General features: G+C 43.7%; 1 protein-coding gene across 1 annotated transcript in view; it reads left to right on the top strand.

Moving 5' to 3' along the window:
* Window positions 1-18,238, top strand: part of SLC1A4 (solute carrier family 1 member 4) — a 38,114-nt gene extending 19,876 nt beyond the window's left edge. The window contains exons 5-8 of the mRNA XM_042795930.1: window positions 2,973-3,206; window positions 4,318-4,512; window positions 5,987-6,121; window positions 8,554-18,238. Of these exons, the coding sequence (XP_042651864.1) occupies window positions 2,973-3,206; window positions 4,318-4,512; window positions 5,987-6,121; window positions 8,554-8,788 (799 nt within the window). The 3' untranslated portion in view covers window positions 8,789-18,238. The remainder of the gene's footprint in view (window positions 1-2,972; window positions 3,207-4,317; window positions 4,513-5,986; window positions 6,122-8,553) is intronic.
* Window positions 18,239-19,654: the final 1,416 nt, after the last annotated feature.

The raw sequence follows: 19,654 nt of genomic DNA on the forward strand, positions 1-19,654 counted from the left end.
CAGTGTGTAACTAAAATCATACTTGTAGCTTCATGCCTTGATTTTTCTGTTGGTCAAAAGGTTACTTGTACTGAAAGATATATGAGGAGATCAGAAGATAGCCCACTCGCCGGTATTGGTTTGAGAGAAGCCCTGTTGAGTGCATAAATACAGATCCCCATCTGTCCACTTGCATCAGAAGGTGATGGAGAACCTATGTCCCTTTGTATAGAAGGGAGGAACAGTCTGCAGGGCTATGCTCTCCCTCCTGCTGAAACAGTAGTGCTGGCTATTGAATGTTTTGTCATTGTTATCAGCAGAGCCTAAATTATACAGTGGATATTTAAATCTCTGTTCCTCTTCTAAGATCTCTTTCATTTTCTTGGGTGAAGCAGGAACTAATGTTACTATCAGAGCGATCAACTGTTTTTCTTGTTTGTGCTTGCTTCTCTGGAGATGTTTATCTCTTCCATTTCACATCCCTGAGAGTAGGTATTTCCTACGGTTGATTGTTTATTTTGTCTCCTGTCTACTAATGAGCAAATCCATTATTTCACTTACTTCCCTGGAGTCCAGACATGTTTATGGGGTGAATGTTGCTCTGACCTATGTCACAAAGCTTTTGGCACCAAAAAAAAGTCTGTATGTTAGGATCTGGAGTGCTTTGAACTTTCTCACTAGGCAAAAAAACAGCTTTGGAGGAGGCAGGCACCTCTAGAGAGTGGTTCAGGCCACTTGAGATAGGGTAGGGCCAGCCTCCCGACTGGGTTTTCTGTCAGGTAGGATGAATCTGGGCCTCAAAGCAGTATCATGGCTATTCTTGTGCAGTTGAATGGATCGAGGCTGCTCCTAGAAACCAGCAGTACTAATGCCTCACAAGCAAAACTAAAGATATTCATAAGGACAGCTAGCTAACAAGTTAGCAGTGGGCTATTTCTCGTTCCCTTTCCACGGCTATTGGAAAAGCTATAGGCTTACCTTAGCAGAGGTATTTTTTCTCCCTTCATTCTGCATTTTCCTTAACAAAATACCTCATTTTGCACAGGCAGATCTCTGTGTTAGTTGCTGTCGTAAAGGATTCAAAAATTCAGTCTCAAAGCAGCTTAAGTCTTCTACGCTTGAGTATAATTCCCTGGACACTGAATACTGGTAAGAGGCAGTTCTTGTATTCAGCTGATTACAGTGCTAACACTTCAAGCCAATCAGTTGGTATATAATCCTTCACTTTGTGGATTATCGAGACCACAGCTGACTCTTAACACCGCAGAGCACCGTAGACCTTGTCCTCTTTCCCTCTTTAAGGCTCTTGTGTCATCTTGGTGTTTGTTCAAGATCTGTCAAGCTGCATGTACTTCCCAAAGGATATTTTGGACTGGCTGAAATCATACTACCAAGGGAAAAGGCAGCTTGAGCTCATACCTAGTCCCATTCAACAGCCGCTCTCGTGTTTAGCAGCACTTTGGTCTCAACGTTCAGTTTCTTCCTCCCCAGCCTCCCTCTTCAAGGGAAGGGATCCAGTCTTAGCTCTGAATCCAGTGTTCAAGTTTGCAGAGCTTGTTCGGGACGGGGGCTCAGCTAGATGTGGCTAATCAGGGTGCTCAGAGATGTAGTTCAAAGGCAATGCGTGGCAGAATTGGCAGAGGCTACGTGGGGAAGGTTCAACAGGCCCCCCTAGGGGTTTGGCCAGAAGAGGACAGAGGTTGATCTGGGACATGAGGAGGTGCTCTCTGCACACAACGGAGGAGCTGCAGAATCACTGAGGGAGAGGCAGGTTAGGAAAAAGTGAGTGATGCTTAACCAAACCTTCTGAAGTTTGTCCTGACTCCACAGATCAGCTTGTCTGAACATGGGCATGGGGTTGGAGGGGAAAGTGGGAGAAAAACCATTCTTTATTCTTGAGAGGTACAGGCAGATCTTTTGTAGTCACATGCGTGCCTGGAGCAGGGTTTTGGAGAGCTGGGCGATCCTTTAGTATTTCTTAATCTTAGAAGCAGAAATGAATGGAGCATGAACAGCATCAGCAGAGGTACTCGGACACAGACATCTCAAGTAGGGCTTTGAAGGAACTGACCCTGGGACTGGAGTGATTCCTGCAGTTCATTTAGTAGCTGTTGTGCTGTAGGTGCAAGGGCAATTTTGTCTTTTCAGGGCTGTTCCCAGCTGCACTTCTGGGACCAGAGGCGTGGCTGTGGCTTGCAGGTGGCCCCTTCCCTGGAGCAGCTCCAAGTGTTCCTGACAAAGGAAACCTCAAACAAATGCTGACGTCCTGAGACGTGGCATGTTTCTAGATAGGAGGCATGGGAATGTACGTGTACGTGGCTGTTGGCTTGAGGGAACCTCTGCAAGCTGATCGTTTGACTTAGTCTTTTGTAGACAAATAGCAGAGTTAAGTGCTATCTTTGGCACATGCATCGGCAGCCTTGAGCTGAGCTCTCTGGTATGAGCATAGCTTTTTCTTTCCTACGCTGAATATGTGGCCACCCAGTATGTCTGCCATTTTAATGACCTAACTTCATACTTCTGGTAGTCACCGCATGTGTAAAATCCTATTCTTCCACCCCTTTCTCTGCTCCAGTGACATCATACTGCTCTGTTTTCCTTCCTACTATAAGCTCTCCTTTCAGCAGTGACTTTAGCTTTAGGTCTTTGCCTGCCTTCCTCCCTGATGGACTAAAACTCCACGCCAGTGTCTTGTTCTGATAGTTTCTGCCAGCAATTTTACTTCTCGCTTGGCTTCCTTTGGCACTCTCCTAGCTGCCTATTTGAGGGTGTAGGTGAACAGAGCTTTTTCAGTTTGACTGCTTGCCTTCCACCAAGCAAGAGTGTTAGAGAGGCCTTCCAAATTTGCTTAACTGAGTGTGTGGTGAATAAGGTGCTACCCCTCAGTAGGAGCAGTGTATTCTTTAGAAGAATGTTATCTCCAGGACAGAAAATGGCATATTTTTCAAGACTTTTTATTTGTCCTTAATGACAGGCAATATTTCTTTACACAGGTATGTACCTATTGGCATTATGTTCCTCGTTGGAAGCAAGATTGTGGAAATGGAAGATATTGTGCTTCTGGTGACCAGTCTGGGAAAATACATCTTCGCCTCTATTCTGGGCCACTTCATCCATGGAGGAATTATTCTGCCACTTATTTATTTTGTATCCACACGTCAAAATCCATATCGTTTTCTCTTAGGACTTGTCACACCACTTGCCACTGCTTTTGCCACTTGCTCCAGGTGGGTTTTTACGCTTCTTTTGGGATTATAGTATGGTTATATTTCTCGCTGTAAACCGGTTAGATCCCAACACCAAACTGTGTTGAGTTTTAGGTGTGAATGTTGTTCCTGAGATTGAGAAGAGAGACTTCTGAGCGTAGAGAGTCTCACTGCTGTCAGCAGCCTGGCACACAGCTCATACTGATAATTATCTGTTGAAAACAATTCTTCAAAATATTGGGACTGTAGCATGATGCCGAGTTGGAAATTTTTTGGGGAAAAGGTAAAAGTATTTGCCTTAAAAAGGTCATGCCAGCTGTCCTTTTAATTTTAAGTAAAGTGAGGGTCAATAGTGAGGGACTTGGTCCTGAGAAGTTCAGTTCTTCAAGTTCAGAAGGATCTGGAAGAAATTTAGACTAATTTTGCAGGAGCAAAGCAGACTTACTTGCTAGTGTAAAGGGACTTAACATTATTGATTTCAAAGATCTGGCCTGATCAGCTTTTATTCATCATAACCAAACTATCAAGCATGTAATTTACACTTTTCTCAAGGGGCAAACACCTGATCAAATATCATAACTATATAAAATCATTTCAGGTCATCTCCAAAAGTAGATGCATGTCTGTTAGAGAAGCTGAAGTACATGAAGTAGGAGAGGGTTTATGAATAAAACTATGTAATTTATAATGCGATAAATCCAACAGTGATTTTTTTTTTTTATTATTACTATTTGTTTGCTTAAGAAGGTACTAGTACAACAGTAACAGAGATTGCTGTTGCATCTGTGGTGTTTATATTGTCATCTGTTGGTGTATATTTGTGGTTTGGACTTGATCATTCCACAGCCCTGTTAGGCTGCATACTGTCGTAGGTCATGAATTCTTGCTTCTAGGAGATTAGAGTTCTTATCAGCTATTTCTGTATGGATGCAGATTATTAAATACCGCTGCTTGAGACCAACAAGGAATGTCTTTCATTTCTGTTATGACAGAGAGGGACTATAAAATGGCATCGTTGTCTTGACAGTCCTGTCTGCAGCATGTTAGAAACATGAAAGCCACGAGACAGTGACCTTCCATTCAGTGCACCCTGATGCTTTGTGTTTGATTTTTCCCTATTTTCTGTTTCTAGCTCAGCCACTCTCCCGTCAATGATCAAGTGTATTGAGGAGAACAATGGAGTCGACAAGAGGATCAGCAGGTTTATCCTTCCTATTGGGGCAACGGTAAACATGGATGGAGCTGCTATTTTTCAGTGCATGGCAGCTGTGTTCATTGCTCAGCTGAACAATGTGGACCTCAACCCTGGGCAAATCTTCACAATTCTGTAAGTTGCTTGCTATTGCAACCACATCCTTCTGGCCCCCAAACAAATTCAAGCCTGTGGTCTCTCTGTTAATAGCTAGCAGTTTGCATTCCACATCTCTGACCTAAAGCTTGCAAACTGCTATGAAACATAATTATAGGGTGATTAAAGGATGGAGTCTTTCAAGCTTTATAAGATTTGCCAGAATCTCGATTTAATAAAAGGTGGAACCTGGGAGGGGTAATTGAATTCTGAAACAGACTTTGAGCTGTTTAAAGCTGTTTCTCACACAAAATTCCTCTCCTTCCTTAAGCATCTCACTCCCCCACCCTCCACTCACCATTAAGCTGGGTAATTGAGGCATGCTGCTCTACCCAGACTGCTACCCCTGATTCCCCCTCTGGATGTCTTAGAAAATCCTTCTGCCAGCTCCTCAGTTCCTTTTATATTAATTTCATACTAAAGACTCTGCTCCTACTTACCTCTGCGCTTCCTACCATTGCACTGCTGGCTTCCCAGGTCAGACCCATTATCGTTCCCCTCCTGACTGCTTTGTTCCATTATCCCCTCCACCACCTCAGTCCTGCCTCCTTCTCTAGGACCCTCTCCCCTCCCTGCCTGGAATATCCTCCCATATCCCATGAAGTGTCATTTGCTCCATTTCCCTCCTCAAAATCCCTTGAGTATCCTACAAGGAGTTCTAGCCCCTCACTGCTGAGAAGCCATAGCTGTGTCTACCAGATGCCTCCTAGGGCCAGTTCCTGGCATCTTTTTACCCTCCGTGGCCAGGTTTTATTTTCTTCCTTATATCATTGCCCGGTATATTGTTTGTCTAGGGCTGCGCTGGGTCATTATTTTCTTTGTGGATGGCCAAATTAGCCTGTCAGGTACTCTTAGTGAATCAGATGTTAACCCAGGCCTGAGGATTATGCAGTCATAGCCTGAGGAAGACTCAGACATCTGCACACGAAAAGGTGTGTGGTCCATGTCCATGTCTGTAGCACATGCACTGCAGCTTTCCAGCTCCTGATTTAGGGTCAGTTTGAATGCAAATGAGACACAGAGAAGGGACAGTACCCTCCATGGCAAGGTCTACCTTTATACATATGAGGCCAGGAAATGTAATGTACTCAGCATATTTGAACTGATACGTGACTTGGAAATGGATATATTAGTAAGGCAGCAGGAACTAGTTGTGTTAGTTGTTTTTTTGGGTTTTTTTTTTGTTTTTTTTTTTTCTGAAAAGGCAATCATGGTATTAAACACAGAGCCATTGCCTTGATAGCTGCTGTGGATGCCTGCTGAGCAGCTCTGCTCTGTACCCATACTTTGCATCAGCAGGCCGGAAGGCGTTTGTCTGGGAAGCAAGTGAGCTGTGTGTCCCATGCTGGAGAGCTTGTTTACAGTTCCCATAGCAGGGAAACGTGTGACCTAAGTGTAGAAGAGGAGTGCTGAGGAGCTCCTGCTAACCGGGTGCACACAAATTGATTTACAGCGTGACAGCTACCGCGTCCAGCGTGGGTGCAGCCGGTGTCCCAGCTGGAGGAGTCCTCACCATCGCTATCATCCTGGAGGCCATTGGACTTCCGACCAACGATCTCTCCTTGATATTAGCAGTGGACTGGATTGTGTAAGTACTTCAGGCCACAGGTATTTGCTGTTGCATGACATGTAGCACCTTCAGCTGGAAACACGGGGCATGGGGCAGTCAAAGTAGCGTGGTATAAAATAAAACCTTACAAGATATGGCTGCTTACAGGACAGGTAGTGCTTGATAGATAATGGAAAAGGTGATCCCTTCTCAGTTAAAGCAGTGTGCTAAAAATCCCTCTTCAGCTTTTTTACAGAGTCTTTAATGAAACGTATTTCTTCCTGGTTTCAATTCCCTTTAGAAGGATTGTTAAAAGTTTATTCAGAAGGTGTTGATAAGTCTGGAAATTAGTTAGTTACTAGGAGGGAAGGAGGAAAAAAGGAAACTGAGTCTCAAAAGTGGTGGGAAGCTTTTTGGGCCACATATGGGAAGCAGTCTCCATCAGCAGCTGTTGTCAGCTGTTGTTTATTTTTATAGTTCAAGCCTGGTCAAAGCACCAACACAAGCATCACAGAGAGGTGCCATCCATTGGCAGGGCAGGGACACAGAGGGTTTGTGGCACTCAACTGTGGGCAGTGTCATGTCTGGAACACCCTGCTGGGTGTCACAGGTCTAGTACACAGGATTACCATCTTTCATTTCCATCTTCTGGGAAAGAGATAAGAGGTCAGACCTTTGCTCAGTTCCTTCTTTTCTTTCCAAGAGCTGTTCCCCTCCTTGAAACATGAGAGATTATCTCCTTGCCCAGCTCTGTTTGGAAGAGTTTATCTCACCACTTAGCTTAGTCATGTCATTGTTAAGGCCTAAATTTACCTTCTGTACCACCTAAATTAGATTAAGGAAAGCCTAGAAAATTTGTTTTGCTTTAAGTATTGGGGACCCAGCCACGAGTGTAAATGCCACATGCAGGTGATTTCTTATAGCTTAGATGAGCCCCATTGAAAAAGGTGTCTGCTTTTCCTTTAACAAGCCTGGCTGGCTGCTCTTCTTTGGATACTAAAAAATCAAACTTCAAGGACTTCTCTGAGCAGTCATGAATGTTGGCATGCTTAGATTTTAAACGCTAGTGAAATAAACATGATCTGATAATTTAAAAGCATAATCTGCTTTCAAGCCATCTGGTTGAAGTTGGGTAGTGGGCTGAAATGACTGGTCAGTATGGGTCAAGCGATCTGAATCCCACTGGGTTTTTTTTTTTCCTAGTTGGTGGGTTTCTGGACAGTTCCTGGTTTAGACTGTGCATAATCCCTCTGCATTGCTCTTTGGGAACACTAGCCTCTCTGTATAGATGGTGTACTAACACAGCAGATATGAAAATTAGGATGCCTGAGGACACTCTTGAAATCCAAAGGCTGGAGAAGGCAGCAGCTGTATTACCTCTTTCCCTTCCCACACCACACGTGTCTGTGGAACATAATCATATTCCTACAGCTTCATTAGGGCCATCGAACTCTTTCTTGCTGTCATCTCTTGGGGATCAGCCACCTCCAAAGGACAGGAGAGACAGGCAAAGCAGTGGCTAGCCCTTTGTATCTCATCTGCCTAAGGGATTACAGTAGTAGCTGTAGGTTCCACAAACGGTACCTGCAAGTGCTTGGAGATGAGGGAAAAGCTTGCCCTTCCTTTCGCTCTGGGCTGTCCTCAAGCTGTGTCGTGCTGGCTGCCTTTATTTCAAAAAATGTAGCATCCCTCTGTGGTCAACACTGTTGTTCTAGTCAAGGAACTTGGCATTGTGGTGACAAAAGGGGGAAGGAGAGAGGGAAGTCCTGTGTTTTGTTTTAATGCCAGCCATTTAATTACCAGAGGACCACAGTTAGAAGTTGAGAACATGTTGAAGTTAGGCTGCAGAATGACTAATAGAAGTCTCAAAGGCATGTGAAGAAATTGTTCTTTATGACCCATAAACCTCCTCCATTAAACCCTGGGACACAGTTTTGTGTTATAGGACCAAAGATTTAGGACAGGTGCTACTAGCAGGAAATCCAGAGAACAGTCATTCTGCCTGCTATTTGAAGGACCTCTTAAGTAGGTGTTTGGGTTAAGGTACGAGTCTTTATAGTTAAAAAAGAGAGCTGAGTGCTCTGTATCACCTGCTGAATAAGCCCAAATTAAGTTCCTGCTCTGGTCTTGCATTTGTAAAATGCTAGCCTGGAATAGGGGAAGAGGAAGGAGGTACACTGGGAAAAGAACGATGCCTGAGAAAGAGTAGTACCATTGCTGCAACCCACTGAGAGAACAGAACCAGTTGATAGTATTGGTTGGGCTGACCTTAAACCAGCTCCGGTGCGCATTTTTATCTCTGAAATGGTGATGATACTTCTGTGGAAAACACCTATGCTAACAACCTCTCCCTTGTCCCATCTCCACTGATGTTAGTGGATCAGCAGGGGTGAATCAGCTCCTGTTACTGTGTTGTAACTCTGTTAAGCTAAAAGCCTGCTGCTTTGTGTTTTGTTTCTGATCTTAACCAGGGACCGAACCACCACAGTTGTGAATGTGGAAGGGGATGCCCTAGGAGCAGGCATCCTTAATTACCTGAATGAAAAAGAAAAGAAAAACAAAGAGCAGGAGCTAAAAGAAGTCAACGCAGAAGCAGTTGCTAACAGCAAGTCTGAAGAAGAAACATCACCTTTGGTAACCCACAAAAACCAAGTCTCCAACACAACCAGTACAGCAGACCCTGAATCCAAGGAATCAGTATTGTGAACTAGAAGCTGTTTGTCAACACGCGTCCCAGAGCTGGACCAGGGACTTGTTAACGCTCCTAGACGTTTGCAGTGCTAACAAGAGCTGGATGGCTCTTGGAAGTTTTCGGTTCTGGTCTGTTTTGAAATACGCTGGCCTGGGGAAAGGGAGGGAGGTGGGGTGGGCAGAGAAGGGGTGCTGAAGAAGAACACGCGCTTTGTAATAGTATTTTGATAATTCATATGTATACACGTATATGTGTTGCATGTGCACACACATATACATGTATGTGAAAACAATGCCATCGAGACTTCTGGTTTAACAAGACTTCTGTTAGTAGAGGCTCATAAGGGTTGGAGATGGGAGAGTAGACAAACCCAGCATGTGCTTTCTGTAGGGAAAAATTAGTAGGCTTATTGTGCTGCTGTTCGAATGGAGATGCAGTCTAGAAACTCCAGAGTGGGTGAAAATGTTGCTTAAATTTAGTTTCTGTCCTGGAAACACTTGCCGACCATTACAGACACGATATGAAGCAAAATTTTTCTCCCACTGCCTTTCCTCTCCTGTTCTCCAATCTTTTAAAAATGTCAAATATATCCTGAAAACTAGCTTTTTCTTTGTTTTTAAAATTTTTTGTTTCATATCTGAGTTAATAGCTTATAGGGGTCCAACCCTTGTTCTGTTCTCCCACTGCATTGCAGCTCACAGCAGCTTTCCTGCCTTGTGATGAGTAACTCCTAAACTTTGGGACCAAACATAGGAGGTCTTTGTGCAGATCAAGGAGCGGTTTTCTCCTTTCCTCTAACCAAGCTGTTAAGGAAGAAATCCAGAGGAAACACAAATTTTGTTAAAGTAATCCCTCTGGGGCTGAAAAAAATGTAGTCTGGTCCAGCATAAATATGTCTGAAGGAGTCTTGCCTTTAACAATATCAAGAAATCAAGAAGTCAGTTCACTTCATGAAAACAGGTGTGCTCCTTTGCTAGCACGCCATGTCCTGCTCATGTTTGTTTAATGGGTCACTCCAAACAAGTTAAGTCATACCCCTCTTCCAGCAAAATTGCGCAGGGGAGGAAAAAATCTGAACACGCAGCATGTGGGAACTGACGACAGGCAAGTCGTGAGTGTTGGCTTGAAAGGGGAGGAGAAGAGGTGAGTTTGTAACCCCGTGTAGTTCAGTGATCTCTATGTGTTGGGACAGCTGCGTACCTGTTCCTGCTAGGAGTTTGGTCCTGCTATAAATGTCCTTCTAGCAGCAGCTTACATTTAGTAATTTTGGGTGGTGCTGGGCCGGGGTAATGCTTCGTGGCAGATGGTAACCTTTGCTTGAGGCTGAGCCAAATGCTTCTGGATTCTGACTCCACCTTATTTCTTTTACAACATACTTCCTGAATTTGCACCCCAAACCTGAACAAAGTCCGGCAAACTCATTGCAAAGATCCTGTTGATTTATCTTGGCTTTTTGGACAGCAAATAATTACAAAATTATGGCTGTGCATATGCCAAGATTTGCCTGGACTTGTGACGCTTTCCCTTGGCTACTTTAGCAAGATGATTGCATATGGTCAGTCTCCACACTGTTAATTCAGCAATATATATTTGCACTTAGCTTTGATATAAAGTAATGCCAAGTCTCCCTTTTTCTTCTCCTCTCTTGCTTCAGAGGAAGCTGTCTTAGAAAGATACCCCTTTGCTGATGTTTATGTTCATGGCACTAGGAAGAGGCAACTCAAATTTCATAGCAGCAGCCTTCATTTGCAAAGCATCCTTCTTGGTAAAGGGACACAATGAATTTTGCAAAAAGACGCTCAGAATGAGATGTGGCTACCTCTGAGGGAAAACACAGTGAGTGCGTCATCACTGGCTGTTTAATCATGTGCAGCAGGGCTATGCAAACAATCAAAAGTAGGAAAGGATTAGTCAGCCCACTGAGAAACTGAAGGTGAAGTTTCTTTTTAACCAGTTTGTTTATAACCATGTCCACAAAATTTGTTCATTTCTTGGCTCATCTTCAAAATGTAAGGAGACAAACACAATTCTCTGGGGACATCCTTTGCTCAGTATTTATTGTTTTATTTTTCAGCAGATCAAGACCCACTGAAACTTTGCATTTCCTCCCATTAGAATCATCCCAACTCCTTTCAACTCAGGAAACCAAAAGCGCACTTTGTAGCTGACAATGAAAGTCAACAAATAAGAGGTTTTTTTTTAAAAAATGTTGGAGGTTTGAAAAAATGGTTTTCAACAAAACCCTTTTTTTTTTTTTTTTTTTCCAAACAAGTCTAATTATTTCTTTGAAAAATCTGAATGCACCAGAATCTCAAATACTTTGATTTTAAAGCAGTATATGGATGTTTCAAGGAAGCTGAAAATCATGACTATTCCCTGTGGGCTGGGTTTCTGTAGTTGCATTTTATCCCTCGTCAGACATTTAGCTCCTCTGATACTCTCCCTCACCACGACACATGCAGCTGGGATCAGGACACGAGAGCAGGCAGCCCTCAAATGGCAATTCCCATGAAGCGTCACAGCACCATTTTGGACTATAGCATTTCTCAATTTTTATTTTTTTCACCTAGAGCTGTTGTTACCCACAAGTAAAAGTACTTGTCTGGGCAAGTCCAAAGGCTGGGCTTCCTCACAAGCAACAGCTTGCTATTACTGTACTGATGTTTTTGTCCTCTGGTGCTGCAGCTTGATTGTGCCTCATCCTTGTAGCAGTGTGTAGCTGTGGCAAGTTTCTTTCTGACAGTAGATCCCAGGAAATGGTAAATTAAAGCAAATACCTCAGAGTCGTCTTAGTATTTTCCAATAGCAATTCAGAAGCTCAGGGTCTTTGCTGAAGAATGCTTCTCCCAGTCCCCACAAGTGGATTGCCACGTTTTGCATCAATCTGAATGTCTAGTTCCATGTAAAGCTTGATAGAGCACTCAGATTTAAGGAGGTCAAATCATTCTCGTGGCAGGAGTTGAACCAAGGAAATTCAACACTCCTGGAAACAGCTGCCATAGGGTTTATATGAACCATGAGTATTTGCGTCTTGAACCTGCCAGAAATCTGTAATCTTACAGAAGCCCCACTTTAGACTTACAACGGTGCCAGTTCTTTTGTTGTTCGTGCACAGCAAGAGGGAACCCAGAGTTTTCCATGGAAGCAGGAACGCTGGGTAACTGCTGCTTGTCAGAACATCACCTTGGTCTTTTCTGTGTCATCTGTGTCAAAAATCACATTTCTTGCTTTTGTGTGATGTTCCCATTCCTTGTGATGGCCATGCCACATCTTCTAGGGCTCTCCACCTGCCTTCAGATGTTTTTTTCTTAAGGTACAAATGTAAAAGATCCAGTATTTACACTGGGACTGTAAAAAATGTGGCACATTTCAACAACTGCCCTTGTAACAACGTGAATCCTGACTGAAAGCCTGATGAGATGGATTTGTCATTTGCTTCAAGTGGTCAAGGTCTTGAGGTGAGGCCGCTGTGAGGGAAATGAAAGGGCTGTTGAAGAATGTGCATTTTAGATGCTGTCCTTGACCTGCAGTGCAATGTGCTACACTGGGAGGTTCCTGTTTCAGGTCCCCGTGCAGCCTCACTCCAAGAGGCTGTGAGCTGAGGGGGTGCAGCCAGTAGTACCTGCTCTGCTCTCACACAGGCACTCCACAAATCTGGTGCTGGTGTGGTATTTAACTCCGGTATCTCTTGACCAGACGTATGTTTATGTTATCCCAACATGATTGTAAATTGGAAACCTGTAGTCAGTTGCTTTTTCTTTCAAGAGGAAATAAATCCCATCTAGAAAACCCTATTTTTCTTTCCAGTTTTAGCCTTTTTTGCGGAAGGTACAAATTCTCTCCTTACGAAACCAGTCTACAATAGCTCATGTCCTACCCTCTAGGACAGTGATTGCTTTTTGGGAGAAAGATAGAGGAATATGGAAGAGAACAGTCTGCAAGCCTTTGGTGTATGCTATCCCATTTTGTCTCCGATGCCATTTATTCTATCACTTTTACCTTCTCGTTTTCAGTGAGGTTTCTTTGACTGTTTTGGACCATCTTTTATTTCTTCTTTTCCAGGATTGGCTTTCCACTCCATGCTTTATCCATCACTGCCTGATCTCATCCCGTTTCCTGGAATGTTCTATGCTGGTTTTATGTATTGGCGGCTCAGGCGTAAATGGGAGAGTGGACAAGGTTTTGAGGGTTCCAGCTGGTCCTTGGGAAAGTAGTTTGCATTCTGCCTTGCTCGTGTCCTTAACTCACCAGAGGTTTGTGAGATTTAACAAATTATAGAGTTGATCTGAGAGTGCGGAGCAATATCTGTCTCTCATCCTGAGAAAGGTGCTTGTTCCGTGCTGTGGGATGTGGCTATGGATTGCTGAAAAGCTGTAGTGAGCAATGGGGGGTGCCAGCACTTGGCTGCTATTAGGGTATTTTCAGTAAAGACCCATTATTTCCAGGAACTGAGCTTTAGCAGAGCCTCGGCTGGTGTGTTGGTAATTGCACTACAAGATTCAGTAATTGCAAAGGACTTTAAACCCTTCTGGGGATGTCTTTTGCAATCACGATGCCTTTTGTGTTGAGAACAGACTAGGGCCAAATCCAGGGCTTCCCGTGGAGGGATGTGACAAACAGGACTGTGTCCTTTGGATGTAACAGAAATGTGGAGCCAGCCAAAGTGCCAAATCAGTTGGTGAAACAACCTCTACTTTGTCTTTCTGGGCAGCCCTGTTACTGGCTGAAGAGGCAGTGCCTTGAGCCAGAGGTGGCAAGAGGTTGCAGGGACAGTATGAGGGGCAGGAAGGTTTTATATGTGCTTGCTCTGTTCCTATACTCTTCCTGGGACATTTGTTGTGGCCGGTGACAGAGATGGACATGAGCCAGTGTCACCATTCTTAGACTCGTTCTCCTGTGGTTCCTCTATATTTTACAGCAAGAATAATGAAAACTGAGGCATTTAGGCAGTTCCTCCTTCAGTCAAGTCAAGTGCCTTGGTATCTTTGTGGCTGACCACCTTGCCGTATGTTGTCAGTTATGTCCTTGAGAGCTTGCAAACAGTACAAAACCACCGCTTCATTCTGCAAAAATTTGCAATGTTGGTCCACTATCAGGGCTGAATCTTCACTCTGGTCCTCTGGTAGCACAGCACGTTTCTGCAACCACTGGAAAGCATCCTCCTGTTGGAAATCATAATTTTTAATGCTGACCCTCCCACAAGCAGTAAGCAATGGGCCTCGGGTAGGAAGTCAAAGGTCCAAAAGACAAACTCATTAAAGGAAAAATGTCACGTCTTCATTGATGGTAACTGGACCATGGCAGTTCATAATCACTCACAGTCCTGCCTGTAGTGACTGATCCTGTGACAGATGAACAGCACAAACTTAAGCAGGTCACATAAATCTGCCTGTGCTTCCTTTTGGTAAATTAAGTTTACAGATACTTACCTGTATCTCACAGGCAATAGTGTGGAGGATAGTGAATCGCTGTGTTTGGAAAGCACTCTTAGGACACAGAGCTCTAAATCTTAAATAAGAATGAACTTTTCAAAAATATGAAAGGAATCAAATAATTAAAGTATGCATCATGAAGTCAGACTTGCATTGTGCTAGAGTATGACTGACTTTGTGACAGAAAGGAAATATCCAGTGCCTGCCTTTGCTGGGCTAATTCAGGGGAAACTAGTGTCAGTGTGAGTTGCATTTCCAAAAGCAGATGTGATTTAGTCAAGGAGGGCACAGTGCCCTGTTATTTCTGCCTCCTTCCATCTACACCTGGCATGCCATTAAAGATTAGCTTCAGGTAAATTAACAGACCCTGACATGGATTCAACATCTAAATTAGGAGTCCTGACAGCTTAGTTTCTATGGAAGAAAGAGCTTTTCAACTAAAAGGACCAAGTTGTCTTGTTGGCAGTATGGGTGAAAAAGGTGCAGAAGAAGAAGAAAGAGCTGGAGTGTTGCAGAGGGAGCATCACAGAAGACAGGGTAAGCAAGCGGAGAAAGAAGCTAAGACCTGAAGGAAGCATCTTTTCATTGGCATTTTGGTACAGAGAGCATCAAAAAGACTGCAGGCATTTGTCTGGCATGTAGCAGGGATGATGCAAATCCTTGCTGGCTGACTGGCCAGGATTTGCAGGGAGAGGCACTGCTGAGTGCTGCTGTTTCTGAAGCACATGGTCACTGAGCAACAAGGAAGCATGCAGCGTGCCACCGTGGAGCTCTGGTAAGCCGCTTCTGGCTGCTAGCCATGACCACATAGAAATAACGGTACAGTTCTGGATCAGGGATTGACCCACATTCCTCTTGCAGGATAGCTAGGACAAATGCTGCTCAGATAAATACATGGTAGCCATTATTCTCCGAGGACAAAGAAGACCTTGTTATCTATGTGAGCATTTTGATGAAAGCCATGTTCGCTTGCTATTTCAGTTTCAGGGAGGAGGGAAAAGGATACAATAAATGATTTGAAACTTTTCCCAGACATTGGGCTACACGTTAAGACAGTTGCCACTGAATATTTTAAGTCTGATGAGAAGTGATCAAGAGCCTTATTAGGCTCCTGTAGCTCTCTGTCTTCACGTCGGGGCACGGGCTTGGGAAATTAATGTTAACGTGGTATTCGTTCTCTGCATGGGGTCTTTACAGACATTTGTGACCAGCAGACACCGTTTCACAGCTGCAGAAGTGAATGCATGCAGAAAAAGGTGAAAGAATGCTTCCTTGAGTCATGCAAAGAGTCACCAAGCAGACTAGGAGCAGATCTCGAATCCTAAAGCCAAGGTAGCTAACAACTGTCACCTCTCTAAAAACATATAGGGGTGGGTTATAAATACATTTGAGTATTGATACCAGACTAGTAATAGCATATTAGTGCAGGATGATCACTTCTCTTTTTGGAGGGATGGAAGGGGAGAAGTGTAGACGTAGGAATTCTCTTCCCTCTAGGATGGGTTTTTTAATAGAAAAGGAAAAAGAAAATCTCTGTCATTCAAGAGTTCACGGTACTGTTACCAAATTCTATCTCGGTGTCAGCAGATATGCTGTCATCAACAGCTGTGAAATCTCATTGGATTTAACCATTGATCTCGATGCCAGCAGGAGGCGAGGACTCTGGACATTTCAGCACACCAACTGCTCTTACTTGAAGTCCTGCTCCAGAAACATTTATACTTGTGTTTCCCAAGGCCACAGATGCTGTTTGCAAGGCAAGCAGGCCTACTGACAGGAACCAACATGAGGAAATTCATTTTGAGCCAACCCTGTGGTAATGCAAAGCTAACTGTGTGGTTTTAAGCCACAGAGACCAAGAAATTTGGTATTAGATGTTCCTTAGGATAGTTTTTGCTTGCTCCTTCTGATAACGACATTGAGAAAGTAATACCATTCTTTTGCAAGCATGTATTTAGTAACTGAAGCTAAACTGCATGTGGCACATTGGTGCAACTTAAGTTAATTGCAGTTACATGCTGCAGAAAGAAATTACCAAGGGGAATCTCTGAAGGAAACTGTTTACATATGTCTGGATCCCCATGGATGACATTTCCACAGAAAGAATTGTGCTTAACCATAAAAAGTACTCCAAATATTAACTGGTTTGGATTGTAGCTTTTTTAAGAACCAGAAGGAATGCCACAAAATGGGTGGGCCAGGGCCTTCACTGGTGTGCATTAGTGTAGTTTCCTGAGCTTTCAGTTGCCTGTGAACTTCTGATGGAGGCAGTACCTCCTTAGCAGCATAGGGTTTTGGTCTGGCCCTCTTAAGATATTCATGTTCAGTAAAGCAGCAATAAAAGAACATTTTAAAAACTTCTTGGCTGTAACTAGAGGCATTTTCCTTGCTCACAGTCTTCTTACGACACGGTGCCTCCCACAAGAAAAATGTGTTTCCTAGATGGTCAGTGTTGAGGCAAAAGCAAAACTTCCTAATTTTTTTATCAGTTTTCCTTCTCTGTATCCTTCTTGCAGTGTCTGCCCTGACCCCAGCAGGACCAGGCTCCTGTAATACCTAGATTAAATTTAAGGATATTCTAGTCCCATGTGAGGATACAGACTGTCTCACATCCTGTTATGAGGGGATGGAGATGTAGCTTCAACTTCGGAGGAGGGGCTGGGTTGAATAACACCCTACTTCATTAAGGCAATACCGTAATGACATTTTACACTTAATAAATCAAGTAATTTTGACCAAGCTAGCCCAGCCCTGGCTGCTTCCCTGCTCTGCCCCACAGTAGATGCTCTGTTGAAATTACTTCCCTGAAGACCAGTGTGGAGGTAATGTGTTTGCCATCCCTGAATATTCCAGTCTTTTAAGATTATAGTCTTATTTAGACTCTCTCTGTTACTATCCCGACTATGCTTCGGTGAGGTCATCCACCAAGCACGTGCTGTACAAGATGGAGACCACGTGTAGCACTACAAATAGCTGAGCGTACCTCTGCTAAATGGGAGATGAGCCTCTTTTTCTCAATTGCTTCTTGGTTTTAGCAAGCTGAGACTGACTCACGCTCCATGAGGGTGAAGATTTTGGTTAGATTTTGATTAATCCCTCTAGATTCAGGGACAGCAGGACCACCCCTAAGACGTGAGGAGTCTCCTTCTGCAGCAGAGGTATACAGTCTGCCTTATTACCCTTAAAGGTGCCTTGTCCTGGTTCCTTTCAGGACAAATTCCAAGTTGCTCTTTGGCTCTTCAGTATAACTATGCACCAAAGGTGAGAGATTCCATTGTCCCTGGAGACAGGAGGGAGCACATGATGTCCTGGTGTGGGGCAGGGAAAGTGAGTTTCACTTCTTTATCCTGTAAGCTCTCTGTCAGCAATCCTGCCTCTGATGCGTGTATGCGTGTGTGTGCTTTTATTTCTACATGAACACAAATTGCTCTAATTAGCAGGGAGGATTCTTGTATTTTTATACGCTAAGCCATTCAATTAATTACTTTAATAAAACGACAGACAGATGAACTCTGAAATTCACTGCCATCTGCTCTAGTACAATCCAGTATCACTGATACAAAGCTATCTGCCTTCAGATAAAACCTAGTGCTTAGAGTAACCACTCCGTTCAGTAAGTACTTGTGCCACGTGGGTGTGTTGGTCCCTGTGAACGTCTGTAACTGTTCCTCTTTTAAAGCTATGGGTTTGATCCATGTGGCTCTGTATCAGCCTTTTTATTATCTACCAAGAACAGATGTATGTGCACGTATGCAAAAAAAAAGGACCATATTGCTGTGTCTGGGGGTGTGTGACCCTGTGGTAGATATTACAGATGTTTATTGTGTAATGCACCCTTCGGCGTAAAAAACTCTCCCTGCCTGCCTGGGGAGAAAACAGTCCTGTGGCTCGAGTTGAGATGGTTTGTTGCATTAGGAGGGTGACACATTAGGATGCTCTCTCTCTCTCTTTTTCCCTTCTATCATGGAAATGTGTATTTGTTCTCTCTTTGTGTAGCTTCTCAATCTGAAATAAAAATCACCCCGAATAGAACTCACGTTTCCATCTTTGTTTGGGGAGGACCTAGCCTTTTAGCTGGATCAACCTCCCATAGGCAGCTGGGCGGCTTGCTGGACCAGGCTCTCAGGCTCTCTCACCCAAGCAAACTCTGCAACCCCTTTGGAAATACCCCTGAATGTGAATTGTGTAACTTGCTATTAGGGTCCACTTCCTCAGGCCATGCCCTTTGCATCACGGATTATTGGTGTATCACTTCATCTAACCCCTTCCCCTGGAGCCCAGGGCAAGCCTAAGCAGGGTAGCATTTCTCCAAGCCAGGCTCTCAGCTCTAAAGGGGCTTTGGGAGAGCCCAGATTAGTAGGTACTTTTTATTGACGTGCGCCATACTGGAGTAGAAGGGCTGACAGACAGACCTGCTGCCAAGCAAATGGACTTTTTTCACTGGAGGAGGATTGAGGAGTGGGAGAAATCATCCAACGATGAAAAATCCTTTTCAGTAGGCATCCGGACTGGTAGGTTCAGAGGAGTTTTGCATTTTTTACCCACAGTCAGTCTGAGCAGTGTGCTGGTTCCAGAATTGAGGGTCTGGGTTTGCTATCAATGTGGTTTTGATACAGCTTTTCCATTAAAAGCTCCTATGTCTCCCTAGGGTAGATTTTATCCCAAGATGCACAATGCAGAACATCACAAATACTGAAAAAAATCTACTACGTAAGTATAGTTTGGTTAGTTTCAAGTATTAAATTCTGGTCCTAGAACTAATAAACAAGGTTGGAAAATTTGCAAGAATTGCAAGCACCAGAAGAAGTATAATTTGAAAGACCTGCCCATCTATGACTTACAAATTGTGACTGGTATTATGTCTTGGTATGTGAATTTTATGAAACCGTCAGTGTGTGGTTTCCAAAAAGCCTGCCTGACCTCATGGTTGTTTCTGTCTTCTCGCTTCCTAGCTGAAATCCCAAGAAGATACTGGGAGGAATATGAGACCAGCAAGCTAACAGAGGTGTCCTCTTGATCCTTAGCCTCTAGCCGTTCAAATGTCAGCTTTGGATACAGAGGTGGCTGCTGCCTAAAACAAGCAGGTTTTCTGAAATCTGAGGTAAGTGGTGGTTGTCGGAGCTGTAGTGCCTCGCCATTTGAAACACATGAAGCTTTACGAGACCCATGGAAAAATGTGGAATGATTGCTTGTCTTTAATGAGAACTGAGTCAAGTCTTAGACTGAGTCCTAGCTGACTCGGGCCAGACGTTATTAGATCTTGCTAGTTTCTTACGATATTTCAACAAAAAGATAAAAGTTGGAAGAAGTTCTATTTAAAGTTCAATGAGTTTATTCTGTTTTTTTACCACCAACAACCAATCCGGCCACATGCTTTCCAATTTCTTACTAATTTCATCTTTTTTTAAGAGGAAGACAGTTTGGGGGATCATGCTTCTCGCTTCTTCC

Source organism: Tyto alba, unplaced genomic scaffold, assembly GCF_018691265.1.
Source record: "Tyto alba isolate M040663 unplaced genomic scaffold, T.alba_DEE_v4.0 Super-Scaffold_22, whole genome shotgun sequence".
Lineage (NCBI taxonomy): Eukaryota > Metazoa > Chordata > Aves > Strigiformes > Tytonidae > Tyto > Tyto alba.